Genomic DNA, 19806 nt, shown 5'->3' on the forward strand with positions numbered 1-19806 from the left:
ACCTCCAACTTTTCCACTCTTTTCCCAACCTGGGGCTATTCTCGAATCCACCGTTTGTTTTTCCAGATCAGTCGTATGTGCTATCTGACCTCATAAGCGATCGGTTGTGTCCATGCACCACCTTGCTTAGACCAGAAAATTCTCCACTGGGGTTATTTTAATAAATGCACATCGATCACAGTCCATAACACTGCTTATTGCTGTTGTATAATGTTGTGTGAAGGAATAAATCGGATCCGAACGTACATGTATCTGCTTCGAAACAAGGAAACACACGTTTACAAGAGACGATCAATGATTGGTTGAAAATGCTGTAGAAATATATACAGTAAAGCAAGGGTGATTACGAAGCCTATAGCAAACGTCAACCTTGCTGACAGGAAGATCGGAGACCCAAGATCAAACCCGAGTCGAGTCATACCAAAGGCTTGAAAGTGGCATTTGCTGCTGCCTCGCTTTGTGTTCAGCACTGATGTTAGAGCAAGGAAACATGGCAGGTTTACCAGGCGTCAATAAATGAGCCAGAGAAATTCTGATGGGGTGTCAAGTCTGGTGTTTTTGGCATAATACTTCATTGACGGCAGCACTTTGGACTCGTCCTGTCACAGGAAGACACAATATATGTACAAACACCTGAGGCCTCGTCGTCGTCATATGACTGAAAAACTGTTAAGTAGGACGTTTAAGTCCAAACATACATACGTACATACATATGCATATATTCTAGAATTTAATCGTATTTATTTATTTTATTGATGGATTGATTTAACTGGTGCTTAAAGCCATCGTCAAGTATTTCTCACTTATATCACAGCTGTCAGGTATATGTGTGAAGGAAGCTGGAGTGTCCGGAGTAAACCACCTGGAACCTGACAAACATCTTGACCTTTAGCCGTAGCCGAAACAGCAGGATTCGAACACAAGGCTCTTTGATCAAGGGCCTAATAATCTCTACGAGCCAACTCTTTAAGCATCAGAGCTAGATCATTTGATTGCTGTTTAAAGCATGCTCAGTTGTTCTACTTTTGTGTACGACGGTGGTGTTGTTTGAGGGCCAAAGAATTTAAATTGTCCAGAGTAAACTAATTCCCTCCATCAGGTACCGGGATAAAGTCCGAACAGACCTGCAGGACTAGTGATAGCTGGACTAGTGTCTGCGAGCTCATTGGTCGAGGGTCAATTATCTGCAGCGAGACGAAGGCTTTAGTGAACTGAGCCAGATTTAAATGACATAAAATCCTCGTTCTGGCTGTACCATCGATATATAACTCGTGCTGTACATTGGTCACATGAATTGCTAACATTGTCATGTCAATAATTCAACATTCACGATAAATTACAACAAAAATCAGTGTGAGATCATAGCCATCGATCTGAATGTTGTGGCAAGAATTAACAAGCCCAAATTCAAAAGTTGCAGATTGGAAGAACTGTTCTTTTGCGATGTGTTGAATGTCGTTGAATAAGAGCTTTTTCGTTGTACAAATTCCAAGAACCTTTGTTAAGTGAGTGGCATTTGATTAGAAGAAATGTTGACAGGATGAATGCCTTGTCATAACAACAGGCTTTTGGATTTAATTCCAAGAATTGTTGTTAAGTCAGTGGCGTTTGATCAGGAGAACTGTTCTTTTACGAAGTGATGACTGCCTTGTGATGAAAACAGGCTTGTGGTTTTAATTCCAAGAATCGTTGTTAAGCCAATGGCGTTTGATTAGAGGAACAGTTCGACGTAATGAATGCCTTGTGATGAAAACAGGCTTGTGGTTTTAATTCAAAGAAACATTGTTAAGTCTTTTGTGTTGACAAGACTTTTGGGATTTCTAAGAATCAGTAGGATTCCGGGTCTCCGTCTCTTCTCGCTTGTTTTGTCTTCTTCTGGCGCGTTTCTCTGCTTTGCTGGCATCGTATCGCTTAGCGCAACACCACCAGCCAGCAAACACGGACCGAAACTCCGGCGTTGTGAATGCTTGTAGGATGGGATCAAACACAGTGCTGGTATAAGACAATGAGTCGGCCAGTTGGTGGAGTAACAGGGTTTTCTGATCCACGGCCATTGTACGAGTCATATAGATGGAACAGGCCTGAAGAGGCAGCTGTAGGCAGGCAAAGACGATTGGAGTGGATATGATCACGGTTTTCGTACAGCAGACTCCTGAGGGATTCGGACCGCAGCTTTTGCACAGAGACGCCATAGTGATCAGGAAGAGAGCGCAGAACGGCAAGAGAAACCTGACGATGGCATCGCTGATGATCAGTGCTCTGCTTTTTTCCGGATCTGGCTGAAAAATGCAAACGACCACTTTTGGAGAACTATACGGAACTTCCCAGGCGGAGTATGTGATGACGACGGGTATGGATGCGATGATAACCAGCAGCCACGTCAGCAAGCTAAAGAGAACCATCCGGTCAAAGCGCAGATTGGTCAAACACGAGGTGTTCTTGAAGGTGGCAAGATACCTGACCAGAATGGCCAACGCTAAATGCCAGCTGCTCGTTATGGTGCTGCAGAAATGAAGATAACGCGTCACCTTACAGACCGCGTCACCAAATATCCACTGCTGGAGAGCTTCTCCAACGATTAGCAATATGGCACTGCCATTCCTGACAAAGTCACAGAGAGAGAGCAAGGTCACAGCGAGGAAAGGCAGAGTTCTGGTGTCTCGCCGACACAACAACAGCGCGAGTACCAGACCGTTACATAGGCTGCCCAGACTAGTCGTGATAACAGCAATGATCAGCTGAATTTCCCTGGACACGTCCGGCTTAATGTTCACCTCTCCAGTCTCCAAACCATTGCTGTAGTCAACCCAGTCCGTATAGTTGGGAATCATGGTGGCAAAGGTCTATAGTCGGCCTGTGGGGATATAAATGAAAGGAAGTTCACAATAAACATTAGAGAGCAGAAATGTCAAAGCATATTGCTATGGACAACATATTTCTATTTTGCCTTCCATAATAAGCGATATGGGTTTCTGATCTTGCCATTTTCAGTGTTTGCTTCTGTTTCCTCTGGATGTAATAAGCCAATAGGCGAATCATAAACTAAACATTGGCATCATGAAGGAAACCACATAATTTTTAACATTGAAAGATCTAATGTTGGAAGTGTACGTAGTGTCACACAAGATAAGCAGCTGTCCAAGTTCTAAACTCCTTCCACATACTCAAATACGACCATATGCAAATGTATTGTTGAATCTGCAGTATCAATGTGCTGAAAACTATATCCAACAGTACCTTTACTTATATTTCGTGGTTTTTTGTATTTGTCGTTGTTGGATTTTTTTTGGTGGGAGTGGAGGAGGGGTTATTATATTTTTTATTGGTTTCCTTGTTCTCTTTTTTGTGCTAGATTGTTCAGTCAAATGTATCATGTGAAATCTAATGCCTTTATGGACCAAAATATGCGCCATTGACATCACAACGTACAAGAAGATCATTTTCACTTTGCTGATCCTGAAAGCCAACCATAGAAGTCAAGTATATAATTGTGTTTTATCCTGTCAAAAAATCTATAAATAAAAAAATAAATAAAGGCCGTTTCGGATATAGCTGCCAATAGTCTTTTCACTGAAGCTTACTTCTACTTAAGGATTTTATTCCGCGGAAAATAGCGTTTAGTTCCGTCTCGTTTAAATGAGCTACAGTAAGAGATTTCTGTCTAGAGACTGTATAGGAGAGATAAGACTTTTCCTTAAGGATTGCTGTGGATATTCTACACCAGTCAGCTGAGCTATCAAAACACTAATATGGTGAGAGAAACAGTAGGTGTCTTGTCATTCACATTCGAATGTAATTTCGGCAGGGGTGACTTACAACCGAAGAGACACACGGGTCAGACACACGTAATGAATACCGTTATGCCAGATTAGGCAGAACTTGCACCCTCAGTGAAGCACGAATTCTGACACTGACAGAGAATTAATTCATCTCTTAATCGGGACTCGTAGAACATACTGAGATCTTTTAATACAACCAGCATGCAGTGAGTAATCGCTGTCCTATCTTTCTCCACTGGCCTACAGTAAACTCGCCCTTAGAGTCTGAGCTTCCCCATGCCATAAAGGAGTGGTGGTGAGTGAACTTTTGGCATCGTCTATCTGTATGTTGGCGACTATTTGATGCAAAAAACTATCAGAAGAAGCATGCTCACTTATAGAGGTGTAAAATAGCACGTACTGCACTGAGTATAAGTGCCTTATATGTCGACTTGAGTACATGCTTTGTAGGACGTTTCGTTTTGGTGGGCGAATCATTTCACGAAGACCATCAAGCTGTGCGTGGCATATTGCCTAAAGCGTCGTTTTTGTTGTATTTTTGTTTTTTGTTTTTTGTTTTTTGGTTTTTTTTTTGGTTTTTTTTTTATTTTTTTTTAGGAATGCAGTATTTATTACGATTTACTGAAAGATGAACAGCATAGAGAGTTAAACCACAACAGCGAAGACAGTGTGATAGCTGGCAAATTGTCACACGTAACCAGTGAAATACGGCCTCTTTGTCAGTTTATCTCAGACAGGGTTTTATTCTAAGTGGTCATGTAAATGCTTAAATAGTAGCAAATTTCACCGCCCCTAGCACCATGGGGCCTGCAACAAAAATTGCAGAGGTATTAATTGCATTTTAATAGGCGCCACTGGTTAGATTTACTCAAAGCACTGTGTTGTCATCACATTAAACATACAATAACATTAAAACCATGCAAAGGGACCAATCCGTCCGTCAGCAGAACACTAACAACCATCAGTCATATGTTCTTGCGTCCATTGCTCTTTAACACTTTTCATCAGTTGTAGAAGATTTTTACTTCAGTGCAGTAATTTATTTATTATCATTGGCAGCATATATTACATTAAAAATCGAAAACATTAAAAGAACGAAGGAAAGCGCTTTAAATTTACTGGAACCTTCTTCACCCAGAGACACAAGAGAGGTTAAATGCAACATGCACATCTGAAGCCAAACCACTATACCGGTGGTCAAAAATGACGCCAAAAGCCTTGGCATTGACCTCAGACATTGGCTTATACTAATGCCAACATTGTTTCCGCATACCCCTCTCAACTAGATCAGCTTTATTCAGCCAAAAGGCGGTGAAAATCAAACAATATATCAAGGCATCACATGGAAATGTGAACATAACTTTTAAAGGGCAACAAAATTCCTTCCTATCTGATTTCATACCAAGTTTCATTTTCCGTTCAATAAAAACAAAGAAGTGACTGTTATACTCCAAACGCCAGCAATACAGCATCAGTAAATACGTCACTAGTATCAAATGTCGGTTCAACCCATGCTAATCAAACTGTAGTGACCACACGGTGATTAATATGGTCCGGACATGAAAGAATATGCCCTTTACAGTATATTACCATACTTACATGAAGGCCTCTTTCACCCTCCAACTCAAGGCGATGCTTCTGATGTCGACGTCAGTAGACCTATATAGTGGCGGTACGCTTCACTGCCGTGAACCTTGTGGTTCATCGAGCCCTTGGAAGGGCGTATAAAATTTGCCCGTGACTATTTGAAGGGAATTTACGGGCACGTAATGGTTAATTGACGACTTTCCCAGGCGTGCTGGTTGTCCAGATAAATTAACAGAGCTCGGCTAGAGATCCGTCCCATTTCCCAACGATGTGTTGTATGTATCTTTACTGCCGTCTGAACCCATGGGCTTACCCCTAAAACTCGCTGGCAGGTGGAGCTGTGTTTACATCACTCTGTGCCCGCGGGTGACACTTAGACCAATTTTTCCCCTGCCCTCAGTCGAGCTGAAAGCCAACCACTGATTTGTCCCTCTGTCGTCGCTATATTAGCCCCCACTTCTTGCCTGGTCTACCGTATGGTGACAAGAAAACACTGAACTGGGTGGCTAGGAAGGAAATTCTATCCTCATCTCTCCTGTAGCCAGTGGGCGTGCCACATTCAGATATGTTGTTATTTTTTCTAGATTTAAGCACTTTATTCATTCCAGCAGGCCTTACAAAGGCGTAGTCATTCACCCAAAAGTACACGTAACCAACCATTCTAGCAGAGTGTGTCACTAAGTAAGAACATATGCCGGAGATGTGAGTGCAGTATTACTCAAAATGTCATCGGCACGCATGTCATCGGCACGCGAGAAATCGCTCTAATTACCGTCCAACAAAAATAAAATAAAAAACATAATTCCGGGTGTTAAAAGTTTACTTTACGAGCACGTGGTATATTTCACAGCAGCACTGTTGTATGGCATGAATTGTTCTATTTCTAGCTTGTCGTTTACAGATTGATGAAATGTGTCCCGTGAGACTCTTTTCATCAACGAGTAGACATCGCTATGGTTCACTACTTAATTGCCTTCGTCAACCAGTAAACGTTGCGATGATTCATCAATTAAATGTCTTCTTCAACGACTAGACATCGCTTTGATCCACCAATTAATTGTCTTCATCGACACCACTATGATAGTCAAATTAGTTGTCCTTGTCAAAGAGTAGACATCTCTATGATTCACCAATTAATTTTCTCGATACGACACGTCCCCAATATTCTGATGCCCCACTTGTCCAATATTGTTGTACTGTAGTTACAAGAAGGGGTCGATGGCCATCATGTGCAGGTTTGCACATCATTACCTTCGTTGAAGACCACTTGAATTCCACCAGGTCAAGAAATGTCCACAGGTTGATGGTTTACCCTGGGCACTCCGGTTTCCTCCACCCATAAAACTGACCAAAATATGGCCCTAACGGCTATAAACAAATAAATCCATCAATCTTCGCCACGATTCTTACGTGACCAAGCCACCCGCCTTAGCTGTCTCGAGAAAACATCAGTGAGAATGATGGACCTATGCGTTATCATTTATTGGAACAGTTTCAATGAATTAGGCGACTGAATATTGCCAGTTTCGAGTTTCAGCAATCAGTGTTTAAGGCAAAACATTTATGATTGGAATATTTCACAATGATAAGAGGATTGGCGACAAGAGTCCAACATTTCTATCATCGGCATCGGTCATACACGCACTGCTCAGAAATGGTGTCTGAATTTTTCAGTTGATGAACACATCGGTATATTACATGTTGTATGGGCAACATTGGGCGAGAGCCAGGCAGCCTGGGCCCAAGCCAGCCAATCAGAAGATCAATTTCTGAGGCCAGATCATCTTGACGATTGCCCTCATAGCGTACCACATATATCAGCAATGCGGGAAGCAGGATGTTAATAATATAAACCACGGGTTAACAATCAACACTTGTATCGCGTAACCAAACACTTAAGTAAAATCTCTCGCATGTGGTTACATATCCGCATTTCAGTGTAATGTCAGTTTATTTTAGTAATACTAACACATGGCTTGCGAATCTTGCACGTGATTGAATGTTCGTTTATTATTGTGTATAGGCGTTCTACAAGTGTGATAGTTTTGTATAGGCCCCACCCCAGGGGGATTGAACACTGCCCAGATTCCAGGATACCCGTTTTTAACAACATTGAGAGCAACTCCTCAATTAGGACTATAAGTAGAAAAAATTTCAGGCAACTATCACATTCTAAAGGCCATGCATAACGGTGTCTCGGATAACATCTTGTATGTCATATCGACGCTATGGTTCAAGAGCTGAACCACTGGAACAATGATAATGTAAATGACACCACGTATGACAGTGTCATGCATCCCCTCTGTGCTATCACGCCGACGCAATGTTTATAGCGCTGCCTCACTGGAACAATGATAATGCCAGTGACACCATGGATCAGTGACGTCATGCACCTCCTCTGCTTTGGCTGTCACACTGACGTAATAAACATTATCACTGGAACAATGATAATGCCCGTGAAACCTTGGGTCTGTGATGTCACGCACCTCCTCTGCCTTGGCTGTCACACTGACGTAAATGACATGATCACTGGAACAATGATAATGCCGCTAACACCAAGTATGACAGTGCCATGCATCCCCTCGGGGCTGTCACGCCGACGCAATGTTTATAGCTCTGCCTCTCTGGCAGAATTTAACGTCGGTGGTCAGTTTTATGGATGGAGGAAGCCGGGGTATAGGGCGTAAACCTCTAACCTAAGTAACTGATAAACTTATATGAATAATACTGTTTTAGTATAATGTGACTGGGTGGGGTGCCATGTCTGGTGTCTTCGGCATGATACTTCAGTGGCGGCAGCACTTTGGCAGCATGGACTCTATCACATGAAGACACAGTCTATGTACACACACCTAATGACTCCTCATCATAGGACTGACAAACTGTTAAGTACGACGTTAAACCCCAAGCATTCAATCACTCATTCATTCAGACAGCAGTTTCCCAGGTTTCTTTGTCCAGCTGTACTGTATACATATATTCTTGCCAGATATTTGAACAGAATTCCACGGGAAACCTGATTGGCTGACACATTTGTATCACATTCTTAAAACACACATCAACACAAACAACTGAATGTACTGTCTTTTTACTTCACTTGTTTGAAAACGTATAAGAACTTGTATATTAAACAGATAAATGCATAGCGCCTAGAGAACACTTTCAAAACAAATTAAAACATGGTTATTTGAACATGATGAAAGACATTGAAGCAAATATGAATCAGAACTAGATAGATGCATTTGTTTGAAGTAACCTAAAACGACATGTGTGTACGGATTATGTGTGTACAGGTCTACACACATAATCCGTGGCAGCTGAGATGTCAAAGGTTCCCAAAAAGCAGGTAACTACAGAGCCATAAAAGGGGCATGCCGGTTTTCTTTTCTTTTCACTGTGCGTTTCTCATTTTTGCTGTTTTAAATAAAATAAATAATGTGTAATTCAGGACAGCCCACCGATCATCCTCTCCCATAGGTTAAGTTTGTCTGTAACATAGTATGTGAAGTAAACTGTGTTAAGTTGGAAGAGTTCAAATGTTTTCAAATTGAGAGTTTGTGGAAGGTATTTGGTCGGAAACCGGGACCTGTCCACATTTTTCCACCATCAGCTTTCTTTCACCGTTGTAAACTCATCTGTCGTGTATGTGTGAAGTAAGCTTTGCATATAAAAACCAAATTATTTATATATATTTATATCAGGTAAATAATTGAATTTTACTACTGATGAAAATTCTTTATTGCAGGTTAATCAGGACTGGGACTTGGGTGAGGTTGATAGAGCATACAACAGAGGCCAGGAAGCGTTGGAATCTTGGAAGCAGAAAGAAGTATCATATGTCAAGGTAAGAGTTCCTCATGTGGTAGGATAGGTGTGAAGTAAGCTTTGCATATAAAAACCAAATTATTTATATATATTTATATCAGGTAAATAATTGAATTTTACTACTGATGAAAATTCTTTATTGCAGGCTAATCAGGACTGCCACTTGGGTGAGGTTGATAGAGCATTTTTTTTTTTTTTTTTTTGCCACAGAGAACTTGAACGCAATTTTATTTCTGTCTCGGGAATTCAGCTGTTGTTATAAGACATTGATAATAACTATAGTTCTGTCTTTATCGAAAACACGAGCACCCGCGCTCTTCTCGCTTTAAACGCACCAGCAGACTTTACTCGCGCAGAGGTGAAAATAATGTCAAAATGACATGGAATTTAATACAAAGCAACGCTTAATGGCGACAAAATATACTATATTTTCCAGTAATTATCACCCATAGTTCCTAAAATATTGTCCATTGTTGTTGTTTAACTTTCCTCTCGGTACCTGGCTAATGGTGTCAGTTTTCTCTACCTACACTCTGCCTTGTTTCCTCCACTAACCAAATCTATGGAATTTACAATATTTTTCTCTTTAGATCTTATGTTTAATATACCTTAAATCTGATGACTGGGTAATTCAACTGGAGCAAAAGTGAACCTTTACGAAAAGGGCATGAAATCTGTCATTAAGTTTTGTATTAACAGACTACAATATTTCCTTTCTAAGCTGTGTGTTGTGTACACAAAGTTTGACACTAATTGAGTCCTCCCAAAAAATAACCGAACCTACAGATACACCAAGAGACCAGATAGATGCTGTATCAACTTCACTGCTCAATAAAGTGAATAGGCAAGGGGGGATAAAAAAAATAAAAAAATAATCAAATAAACAATTAAATCAATTACTCGCTGAATCTGTTACTTTCTTTGACATTTTGTTAAATTAATGTTTTTAATGTTAATTTCAACAAAACTATAATCCACCTGTAGCCTATGGTTATCTTCTCTTCAATACCACAACTTGTCTATAAATGTTTGGGACATTTTTCTATCACAAGATAAGGAATTCCAAAACATTTTTGAAAACAACGCACCAATGTTTTCAACACAGATCTTGCTGAATGATATAAAAATATGAGTATAAATATGGTAATTTATCAAACATAGGACAACATATCAAAGTATGAAAGGTTATATCAAAGACTCGTAGATTCTGAGGATCTTATCACATTTTCACCACCAGCACAGAAGTAGCAAAAGCAAAAATAATCTGTGTCTTCACAAAAGGCGTGCATAGAGGCATGCTTTGGAAAAGCCACTACAGGTTAAACAGTTGCTAAGTTGAGCGTTTGTCAGAGCTCTTTGCGCTGCTGTTGTTGTTGTTGTTTAGCCATTCTCTTCCTCACACTCTTAGACAAAGCTTTGGTGTAAGTTCCTGCCTGGATTTGGAAAGCCTTACTCTGATGGGGTACAGCACCATGCTGGAGCTGGAACTCACACAGGGCAACCAGAGGCCGTGTTAACACCTGGAAAGTAAGCAGATATGGTAAACCTCATGACCACACTGTAAGAACAGGGAAGAAGGACAGACAAAATGAGAATGGCAAGAAGGGACAAGAGGAATGGAAATTGTAATACGGAAAATTTTGGGAAGGCAGAATGGTGACACGGAACATGCAGAATGGTAAACAGGGAACATTTAGAGTGGTGACATGGGACACCCAGAATGTTGACAGGGAACATGCCAAATGGTACCACGGAACATACAGAATGGCAAATAGGGAACATTTAGAGTGGTGACAAGGGACACCCAGAATGCTGACAAGGGAGATATAGAATGGTAACAGGGAACCTGCTGAATGGTAACAGGGAACATGCAGAATGGTAAACAGGGAACATTTACACTGGTGAGTGGGAACATGCCAAATGGTACCAGGGAACATGCTGAATGGTACCACAGAGCATGCAGAATGGTGGCATGGGGCAACCAGAATGTTGACAGGGGAGATGCAGAGTGGAAACAGGGGAGATGCAGAGTGGAAACAGGGGAGATGCAGAATGGCAACAGGGGAGATGCAGAATGGCAACCTGGAACGTACAGAATGGTGACAGAGAAGATGCAGGATGGTAACAGGGAACACCTATAACATGTACAATGGTGAACAAGAGGATTGCCAAATGATAACCAGGGAGGTGCAAACGATAACAGGGGGCATATAGAATGGCAACAGGGGACATACAGAATGGTAACAGGAGGCATATAGAATGGTAACATAGGGCATGCAGAATGGTAACAGGGGGCATACATTATGGTAACATAGGGCATGCAGAATGGTAAAATAGGGCATGCAGAATAGTAACATAGGGCATACAGAATGGTAACAGGGGGCATACATTATGGTAACATAGAGCATACAGAATGGTAACATAGGGCAGGCAGAATAGTAACAAGGGACACACAGAATGGTAACATTGGCTGGGTTTTCATTTAGAATTGCAGAAGAAGGTCAGAGTTCAAAAGTAGGCGTCTGAATTGAAAGTAATTATGCCACAATTACTATTGATTTAAATAGTAAGAATATTCAAAGTAGGCAGCTACAAGGACGACAATAGACAGCTGTCTGCAGCCTGTTACTTGCCCTTTTTGAACACCCTGCACAGGGCATAGAGAATGGTAACATAGGGCATGCAGAATGGTAACAGGGGATATATGGGTTCATCGAAGTCATTTTTGGGTTAAACTGAGTTTTCCTTTCAACTGAAATTGAGTTTTCTTCTGTTTCAACCAACCTTGTGCGATATCGAAATTGAATACTTCTGTACTTTACTATCCTTCATTGAATAAAGTCTCTATATGAACTCAAGCTGGCCTCCCTACCTGATACTGCAAACTGATAATCAGCACACATAGCAGTTATTGTATATCAGGATACCAGTCCAGCAAAGTGTAAAGAACTACACTAGACTGACTGAAACTCACAAAATGAACAACTGGTGTTGAGATCAATTTTAAAAAATATTACACAATCATGAATCAAGACAGAATGGTCATGCATTAATGGCTTTTGGAATATGTGGTTGTCACTCTCAGTCTGTAATAAGACATGTCAAAAGTGATTTGAAGAGAAAAAAAAACATTTGAGAAAATCAAAAATCATGCAACACCTAAAATATATATCAGAACCTAATTTGAATTTCGCATCCAGATGAGTGTTCTGAGCACTATTTAAATTCTCTTCAAATATCATCCTTGTCAAAATAAACAAAGATTTCAATCAATAAAAGCAGTTCTTAACAAAGTCTGATTTGACTTAATGACAGGGTACTAATCACATGAAATTAACCATGAAAATCTGTCACCTGTAATGAGAAAATTAGAAGATGCACAAAGAGTGAATCACCCCATGGAGTATTAACTACAATGATCTTTAAATAGAGACATTACATATTTAGAGAGATAAAATACACTGCTACTGAATCAATGAATTGTCACTTTTTCCACAATGAATACAGCTGGATCTCAATGGCCTGAAGTCCTGTCTGGCATACAATCTCCATGGTTCAGTCTCTGAACAAAAAACATGTATGCTTTCATAGCGAATTGATGTCACTGGTAAATGTTCATATCTAGCAAAGAAGGTTTGAATTTTGCTGCTATAAGCCATTTATCGAACTATAACTCCGAAAAACAAAACCTGGATGTAAACTGTATGCTAGCCTTAAAAGGAGCTAAGGATATTAGCTCCACCTGACATCAGCGAAGAAAACCTGTTTACTATAATGTCCAAAACATAACGATCAGAAGCCCAAGTAGGTCAAATTATTAGTGAGGACCAATTTGGCTTATAGACCAAAGAAGCTTACTTGTGTGTCATGTCTGATTTTATACATCCCTCAACTTTCAAAATTGCCTTCTTTAATCTGATCAACATTTAGGGTCATTTAGGAGATTTCCATTAAAGGGAAATAACTCGAACTGCTTCGCAAAGATTTGGATATGTTCAAATTGAATAAATATAACCAGTTATTGAGTTTTTTATTCCATCAATGGAACGAATACCTGCTCGTCCAGACGACTTCTATGAACCTCTGACAACATGAAAAATGGTAACAGGGGACATGCAGAATGATAACAGGGGGTATACAGAATGGTAACATAGGGCATGCAGAATTTTAAGATAGGGCATGTAGAATGGTAGCTGAGTATACAGAATGGTAACAAAGGGTATGGACAATGGTAACATAGGGTATGCAGCATGGTACAGGGAAAACAGAATGGTACCAGGGGGCACGCACAATGGTAACATAGGGCATGCAGAATGGTAACAGGTGACATCCAGAAAGGTAACACAGGGAATGCAAAATGGTAAAAATAGGGCACGCAGAATGGTAACATTGGGTATGCACAATGGTAAAGTTGGGCATGCATAATGGTAACAGGGAATACAGAATGGTACCATGGGCATGCAGAATGGTAACATAGGGCATGCAGAATGGTAACAGGTGACATCCAGAATGGTAACACCGGGTATGCAGAATGGTAACACAGGGCATGCAGAATGGTAACAGGCGACAACATTTCTCAACAATATTTCACTTACATGACGGCTGCATTCACATGATATTGATTATGGTGGGAGGGAAATAAACAGTAATGTAACAGTAATGGATTAAACGACAACATCTATCTGACCTCTTGTATGCATGGTTTGTCTTCCAGGACAGAGAGAGCAATGGCGGCAGTCTCCAGGGTAGACAGACATGCATCAGTGGGTTGAGAACGTATCACATATTTGCTACAACCACTCTGACGGATTTGAACCTACAACAGGAAGAAAAATGATAATGAAGAGTTAGATTCAAAACTACAAAAGGGAAATGTACACAAATAGCCTTTCCAGCTTACTTCATGTACCAGGGCTAAACCAAAATATAATAAAAATACACAGGCAACTGTACGTGCCATAATTCATCATCATAATCAATTTCATTTTTAAATGATTTTTCACATCCAATAATTCTCATTTTGATCACAACCACTGCACTAAAGACGGCTAACACAGATCTTTCACACAAATTAATATACCATCATAGTAAGCTGAAAAGTACTACAACAGCATGAAGAAATACACTGTAAGCAGCACAGACAAATCATACAAGATGCTTCAGTTTATCCTGCAGCTTTTCTTTCACCTGTGAATAAAAGCCTATAAAACAATAAAATGACCACAGCAGCTTTACCTTCTTGAGGTTCCACAAGGATGGGTTTTGATGGTACAGACCTTTAGCCTGGGACCAGGTACCATCTAAAATAACCAGATTGTGAGGGGAGGAGAGTGTAGGGGAAGGGACAGAATTCAGGTCAGAGGCATCTGGCCCTGGGTAGAGAAGCAGCGTTTCTGGGTCGTGCAGAGTTCTCCATACCTCAGAGTGTCTGTAATCATATATATTGTCCAATATTTATTTATTTATATGATTTGTAATTCATGTCACACTCACAACGCATATTTGTTAACTTAAATATGCAATTTAAAAAGGATGCTCGTAAGAGTAAATCATATCACAATGGGTGAAATCATTTTCTAGTCTTCTGAATTTCAAGAAACTTTCACCTGTTTATTTATTTATTTATTTATTTATTTGATTGGTGTTTTATGCTGTACTCAAGAATTTTTCACTTATACAACGGCAGCCAGTACTATGATGGGAGGAAACCGGGCATAGCCCGCAGGAAACCCACAACCATCTGCAGGTTACTGGCAGACCTTCCGACGTACAACCGGAGAGGAAGTGGTGAGAGGCTCCTGGATCATTACACTGCGCTAGTGCGCTGGCCCCCCACCTGGCTTAAAAGCTAACTCCTAATTATATTCCCACTAAAGAATACATAAGTTTCAGATGCATAGGGCCTAAAAGTTTACTTGTATAGCTCTGTGTCTTACGTAAGTTATTGTTTAATAATAAGTAAATACAGAACAATTAGCTGGTGAACCTGTTCACATTTGAACCCACTCACCAGCACTATACCTTTCTTTGGTAAACCTCTTTCCCCTGAAGATTTTACACTGGCCTGGCTTCAGACTGTGGTAGAGTATTGGGGCAGTACGCAGAACTCGACTCTCCTGTAAAACAAACACAAAATGAAATACCAACATTTAGCAGCATAAGATGCATACCACCCAAAATTGCATATGATGAAATCAACATGAACACAACATATATATTCACAATTAGGTCATAATAACCAATGGAAACATAGGACAACCAATAGGAACACAGGACAACCAACAGAAACATAGGATAAGCAATAGAAACAAAGGACACCCATAGAAACATAGGACAACTAATGGAAACACAGGACACCCACAGAAACATAGGACAACCAATGGAAACATAAGACAACACACACAAAAACATGGGACAACCAATGGAAACAAAGGACAACCAATAGAAACACAGGACAACCAATAAGAGACAACAGTGCACTAAAACACCTCTTGAGATTCAGGTGACAGCAAGATGCCTGACTTACAATCAATCGACATACACAAGACGCCTTGGTTTAGTCTAGACTCCTAGCCTTGGATAGGTAAATTTTTAGACTCCCCTCTCAGGATTATTCTTTGGAATTTTAATGTAATGACAATAATGTAAGACAACAAGACAATAACAAATGATAATGTTACCTATTCTTTATTAATAATGTCCCAAACTTGTCATTGTTGTGTCAACATAAATCAACAACAAACATGTCAATTTCTATACATACAAATATGCGGTTTTACTGGCTAAACTAGTTCAAGGGTTCTTCTGATCACATCCCATGCTTGACCGGTAACTGAACACTAACTAGTATATACTTCTTGCTGTTCCAGCAGTAGTTTTCAGTCAGAGGTTGAAGTGTTTCCCATGTATGAAGCACAAAATTCTTGAACAGGTTTATAAAGATCAAGGAATGAATGTAACACCATGACTTTATTTACAGGTAACACAGAACCACAGTGCCTGTGGTATAATTAGAACTGTGAATTGTGGTAGCATAATGAAAATCTACACGCACCTCCAATGGGTGCTGAAGAATCCACACAGTCGTTGTCACATCTATTGGCTCATGAGGAAGATATGGACACCAGCACACCGTCAGGGGACGACTGAAACATACACCAGCCTCAGTGCTAAATTCAATCTTGAATGTTATGTAAATCAAATACCATTTTAAACGTCTGCTGAACAGTATCATGATGGATATCTTAAATCTTTTGATAAGAAGTGCTTTATTATTCTTGAATACTGTTTGCTGGCTACTTACGTAAGCATAACATGGGTAGACTTGATATTTTGGGCAATGAAATTAAAAATGCCAGCTGGGTGTTATTTGTCCATCATGAAATCAAAAATCAATGTAGTATAAAAAAATATATGGTATTACCCGGAAACCAACCCTGTCTTGTTACAAAATGAGCTCGACAAAACAGCTATATTGACTGTACGGATTATAATACGTTCCCAAGCAAGGCGACATTATGCACACATAATGAATGCATGCATGTTATATCGGTACAGCAGAGTTTATTCCCCTTGTTGTTGTTGGTAGAGTACTCTATGAGAGTTCTTGTGACCTCACTGTATGCTCACCTACAACGTTTACAAAACGGCCTCTTAGCTCTAGGGGTAGCCTCTACATTAGCTAGCTCTGATAAAAAATCAGCCATGGGTTCCTCTTCATCATAGTTTTCTTGTTTGGTTGACTTTTCATAACGCTCACGGTGTGGTTCATCACTCGAAGCCATTACAAGAGAAGATAATTCTAAACGAATAAAGCGAACTGTTAACGGCCGCCAAATGTGTGGCAAGGCCAGTCATGAACGGGACCTTTAAAATAATGAACGGAAAAGGGGACATAACTATGCCGGTTTCAATAAACACCTAAAAGATCAGGTACATGTTATTTATCACCTCCAGCTTCTTGCCAGCAACCCGAGTGCTCGAAACTATGAATAACTGTGAAATAATATTGTAGTAGTGATGAAATGGTCTGGATTAGCGATTGTGAAGTCCTGATTCAACTTAAAGAATGATATGAAAAGAACTATCAATAGCACGTGTAAATTTAGGTTGCTTTTGTTGGGATATATTATTAATTCATACCTGTGGGCCCATTGTGTTTTTTATTTAATGAAGAAGGTCAAATCGCTCGTTTAAGAATGAAATCGAAAAGTTTGGGAATAAACAACACATTTTGCCAGCTGTCTGGGATATTTCCAGCGATATAAAACCTTAAAATACTGAGATTTGAAATAAACTAAAAGCAGATTCACTTTAGTTAGCATCTTACATAAACATCGCGTTTATACAAGATCCATTATGATTGGCTGACAGTGGTGAGAGTTTTGTGGGTTAAACCTAGAGTCTTATATAATAAAAGTTAATGACTTAAAATTTAAAGTTTTAGCGAAAACTTTATTTTACTCCAGATGGACACCTATACATCCTGTGTGCCGAAGTACTGAAATATATGGCACCGGATTACCAGTAGACACGCGACAAATCAAGAAAAAAATATAAACAAAATACGCTGGAGACCCTGTTTTAAAAGGGCAATATTCACGGAAGTTATTTATTCTCAAAACTAGCTTAACACACATAAAGCTAATTAGAAGTAATAGTTTGGGTTGAGACAGACGGGAATAATCCGCCTATCTTAATCACAGGTAAATTAAATACGCTTAACATATTGGTATCTACAGTACTAATAGAAGGTGTGTTATATACATTACTCCTACAGGTTCTTATACACCGGTATCTACAGGACTAATAGAAGGTTCTCCTACAGAGAACGAGAATGACGGAAAATACAGCATATCTCTGATTCGGATACGAAACTATTTCTTTTGTTGTATCATGAAGTGAGAAAATTACCACAACAGACCGGGATTGGTATTGCGTATGGATAAATGATAGATTATAAAATATAACACTGAGGCCTCGTGTATTTTTTAACTATTAATTTTCTTTATTGAATATAATGTAACTTCTACTTAAATGTATAATTCAGTTAAATTTTTATGATAAGCTATACCACGAGCGTAAATCAGCCTCTTCCTTGTCGATCTCTTGTTGTCGAACAAGGGTTGTACATGTACCGTCTTTCAATATGCCTATTCAGGGGAGATAACTTTCAGCCGGAAGTGTGGTAGTCCGCGTTTGCTGTTAGGTACTCGGCTTTGACGGTCCGTGCAGTAGGGGTTTACCAGTTGTCACCTTCCCTTTGACCCTTGCGCTGGACCAGGCCGGCTGTTACTCGTCCAGTGATTGTTCTAAACTTTAGACCAAAGGCACAGATTACCTCAAATCACCGGAAACTTTTTAACTGCAAAGATGTCAGGTTTGAGAGTTCTTGTTGGGTGTAAGCGAGTTATTGATTATGCCGTCAAAGTGCGCGTGAAGCCGGACAAAACTGGCGTGGTGACGGAAGGAGTGAAACATAGTATGAACCCTTTTGACGAGATCGCTGTGGAAGAAGCAGTTCGTCTAAAGGAGAAAAAGATTGCCAGTGAGTTGCTTGCGGTGTCGTGCGGGCCAAGTCAGTGTCAGGAGACCCTCAGGACAGCTCTGGCCATGGGTGTGGACAAGGCTATCCATGTAGAAATCGGGGCTAAGGAATTTGAAACTATGCAGCCAATTCATGTTTCTAAAATCCTTGCCAAGATAGCCCAAGAAGAGAAAAGTGACCTGGTCATACTAGGCAAACAGGCCATCGATGATGACTGTAATCAAACGGGTCAAATGACTGCGGCGATACTCGACTGGCCGCAAGCGACGTTCGCTTCCAAAGTGGAGAAAAACAACGGAGGCCTCGACGTAACCCGTGAAGTTGACGGTGGGCTGGAAACGATCAAAGTGAAACTGCCTGCAGTTGTTACGTCTGACCTGAGACTGAATGAGCCACGGTACGCAACGCTGCCAAACATCATGAAAGCCAAGAAGAAACCACTGACCAAAAAATCTGCAGCGGATTACGGCGTGGATTTGACCCCGAGGATGGAACAGATCAGTGTGGAGGACCCTCCAGTCCGAGAGGCTGGTTCCAAAGTGGAGAGTGTGGAGGAACTGTTAGCCAAGCTGAAGGAGAAGGGACTTGTGTGATCCTAATGACTGTTATAGATAGCCAGTACAATTGTTTTTTGATACATGATAAAGTAAAGGATCAGTAGAAATGTTATGCAACCAAGCAATGTTGAATCATTAATCAGTGAGCTGAAAGACAGAATGGACCATGTCGTAAACTGAGATCATAGTATAACATTCAGTCTGGCTTTGTGTTGAATTCATCAATGGGTACACTGCTGTGTTGGCCAGTGTTTTCATGTTTGGAAGCTAGCCAGAGAAATTATTATTTCACATGGACATCTGCATGCAGATTTAAAAATCAGGAGTTAGAAATATTGGATGAGTTTTACATATGTCTTTTCTTCTGCCCTATGTTACTGTACTATGTCACCTAAACCTCTGTGTTTCTATGGGCATTTGGTGAGACTTCTGTAGACAAGTTTCGCATTGTAAATAAATTTGGTTCAGTCATTCAGGGAAATCAAAATAGCTTGTTATTCGTTTTATGTAA

At 40.2% G+C, this 19806-nt stretch overlaps 3 protein-coding genes across 3 annotated transcripts; 1 reads left to right on the plus strand and 2 right to left on the minus strand.

Moving 5' to 3' along the window:
• Positions 1-721: 721 nt before the first annotated feature.
• LOC135472921 (allatostatin-A receptor-like) lies at positions 722-5804 on the minus strand. The gene is made up of 2 exons (XM_064752653.1): positions 5379-5804; positions 722-2854 (listed from the first exon to the last, which is right to left on the minus strand). Exon 2 carries the CDS (start codon positions 2829-2831, stop codon positions 1821-1823), a length of 1011 nt encoding a protein of 336 aa, XP_064608723.1. The 5' UTR covers positions 2832-2854; positions 5379-5804; the 3' UTR covers positions 722-1820.
• Positions 5805-9402: 3598 nt separating this feature from the next.
• Positions 9403-16958, minus strand: LOC135472762 (tRNA-uridine aminocarboxypropyltransferase 2-like). Its single transcript, XM_064752427.1, has 6 exons — positions 16821-16958; positions 16246-16336; positions 15213-15307; positions 14427-14619; positions 13879-14007; positions 9403-10711 (listed from the first exon to the last, which is right to left on the minus strand). The coding sequence occupies exons 1-6, from the start codon at positions 16895-16897 to the stop codon at positions 10538-10540; spliced, it is 759 nt and encodes a 252-aa protein (XP_064608497.1). The 5' UTR covers positions 16898-16958; the 3' UTR covers positions 9403-10537.
• Positions 16959-18447: 1489 nt separating this feature from the next.
• LOC135473801 (electron transfer flavoprotein subunit beta-like) lies at positions 18448-19806 on the plus strand. The gene has a single exon (XM_064753695.1). It carries the CDS (start codon positions 18564-18566, stop codon positions 19329-19331), a length of 768 nt encoding a protein of 255 aa, XP_064609765.1. The 5' UTR covers positions 18448-18563; the 3' UTR covers positions 19332-19806.

Source organism: Liolophura sinensis, chromosome 8 (genome assembly GCF_032854445.1).
Source record: "Liolophura sinensis isolate JHLJ2023 chromosome 8, CUHK_Ljap_v2, whole genome shotgun sequence".
NCBI classification, from domain to species: domain Eukaryota; kingdom Metazoa; phylum Mollusca; class Polyplacophora; order Chitonida; family Chitonidae; genus Liolophura; species Liolophura sinensis.

Bases quoted from the DNA above. Each gene is read 5' to 3' on its own strand.
- LOC135472921 (XM_064752653.1), bottom strand. From the start codon at position 2,831: ATGATTCCCAACTATACGGACTGGGTTGACTACAGCAATGGTTTGGAG.
- LOC135473801 (XM_064753695.1), top strand. From the start codon at position 18,564: ATGTCAGGTTTGAGAGTTCTTGTTGGGTGTAAGCGAGTTATTGATTAT.
- LOC135472762 (XM_064752427.1), bottom strand. From the start codon at position 16,897: ATGGCTGATTTTTTATCAGAGCTAGCTAATGTAGAGGCTACCCCTAGA. The intron at 15,308-16,245 runs GTGCGTGTAGAT...TTTGTTTTACAG, and splicing joins TTCTTCAGCACCCATTGGAG to GAGAGTCGAGTTCTGCGTAC. The intron at 14,620-15,212 runs GTATAGTGCTGG...ATATGATTACAG, and splicing joins AAGAGGTTTACCAAAGAAAG to ACACTCTGAGGTATGGAGAA.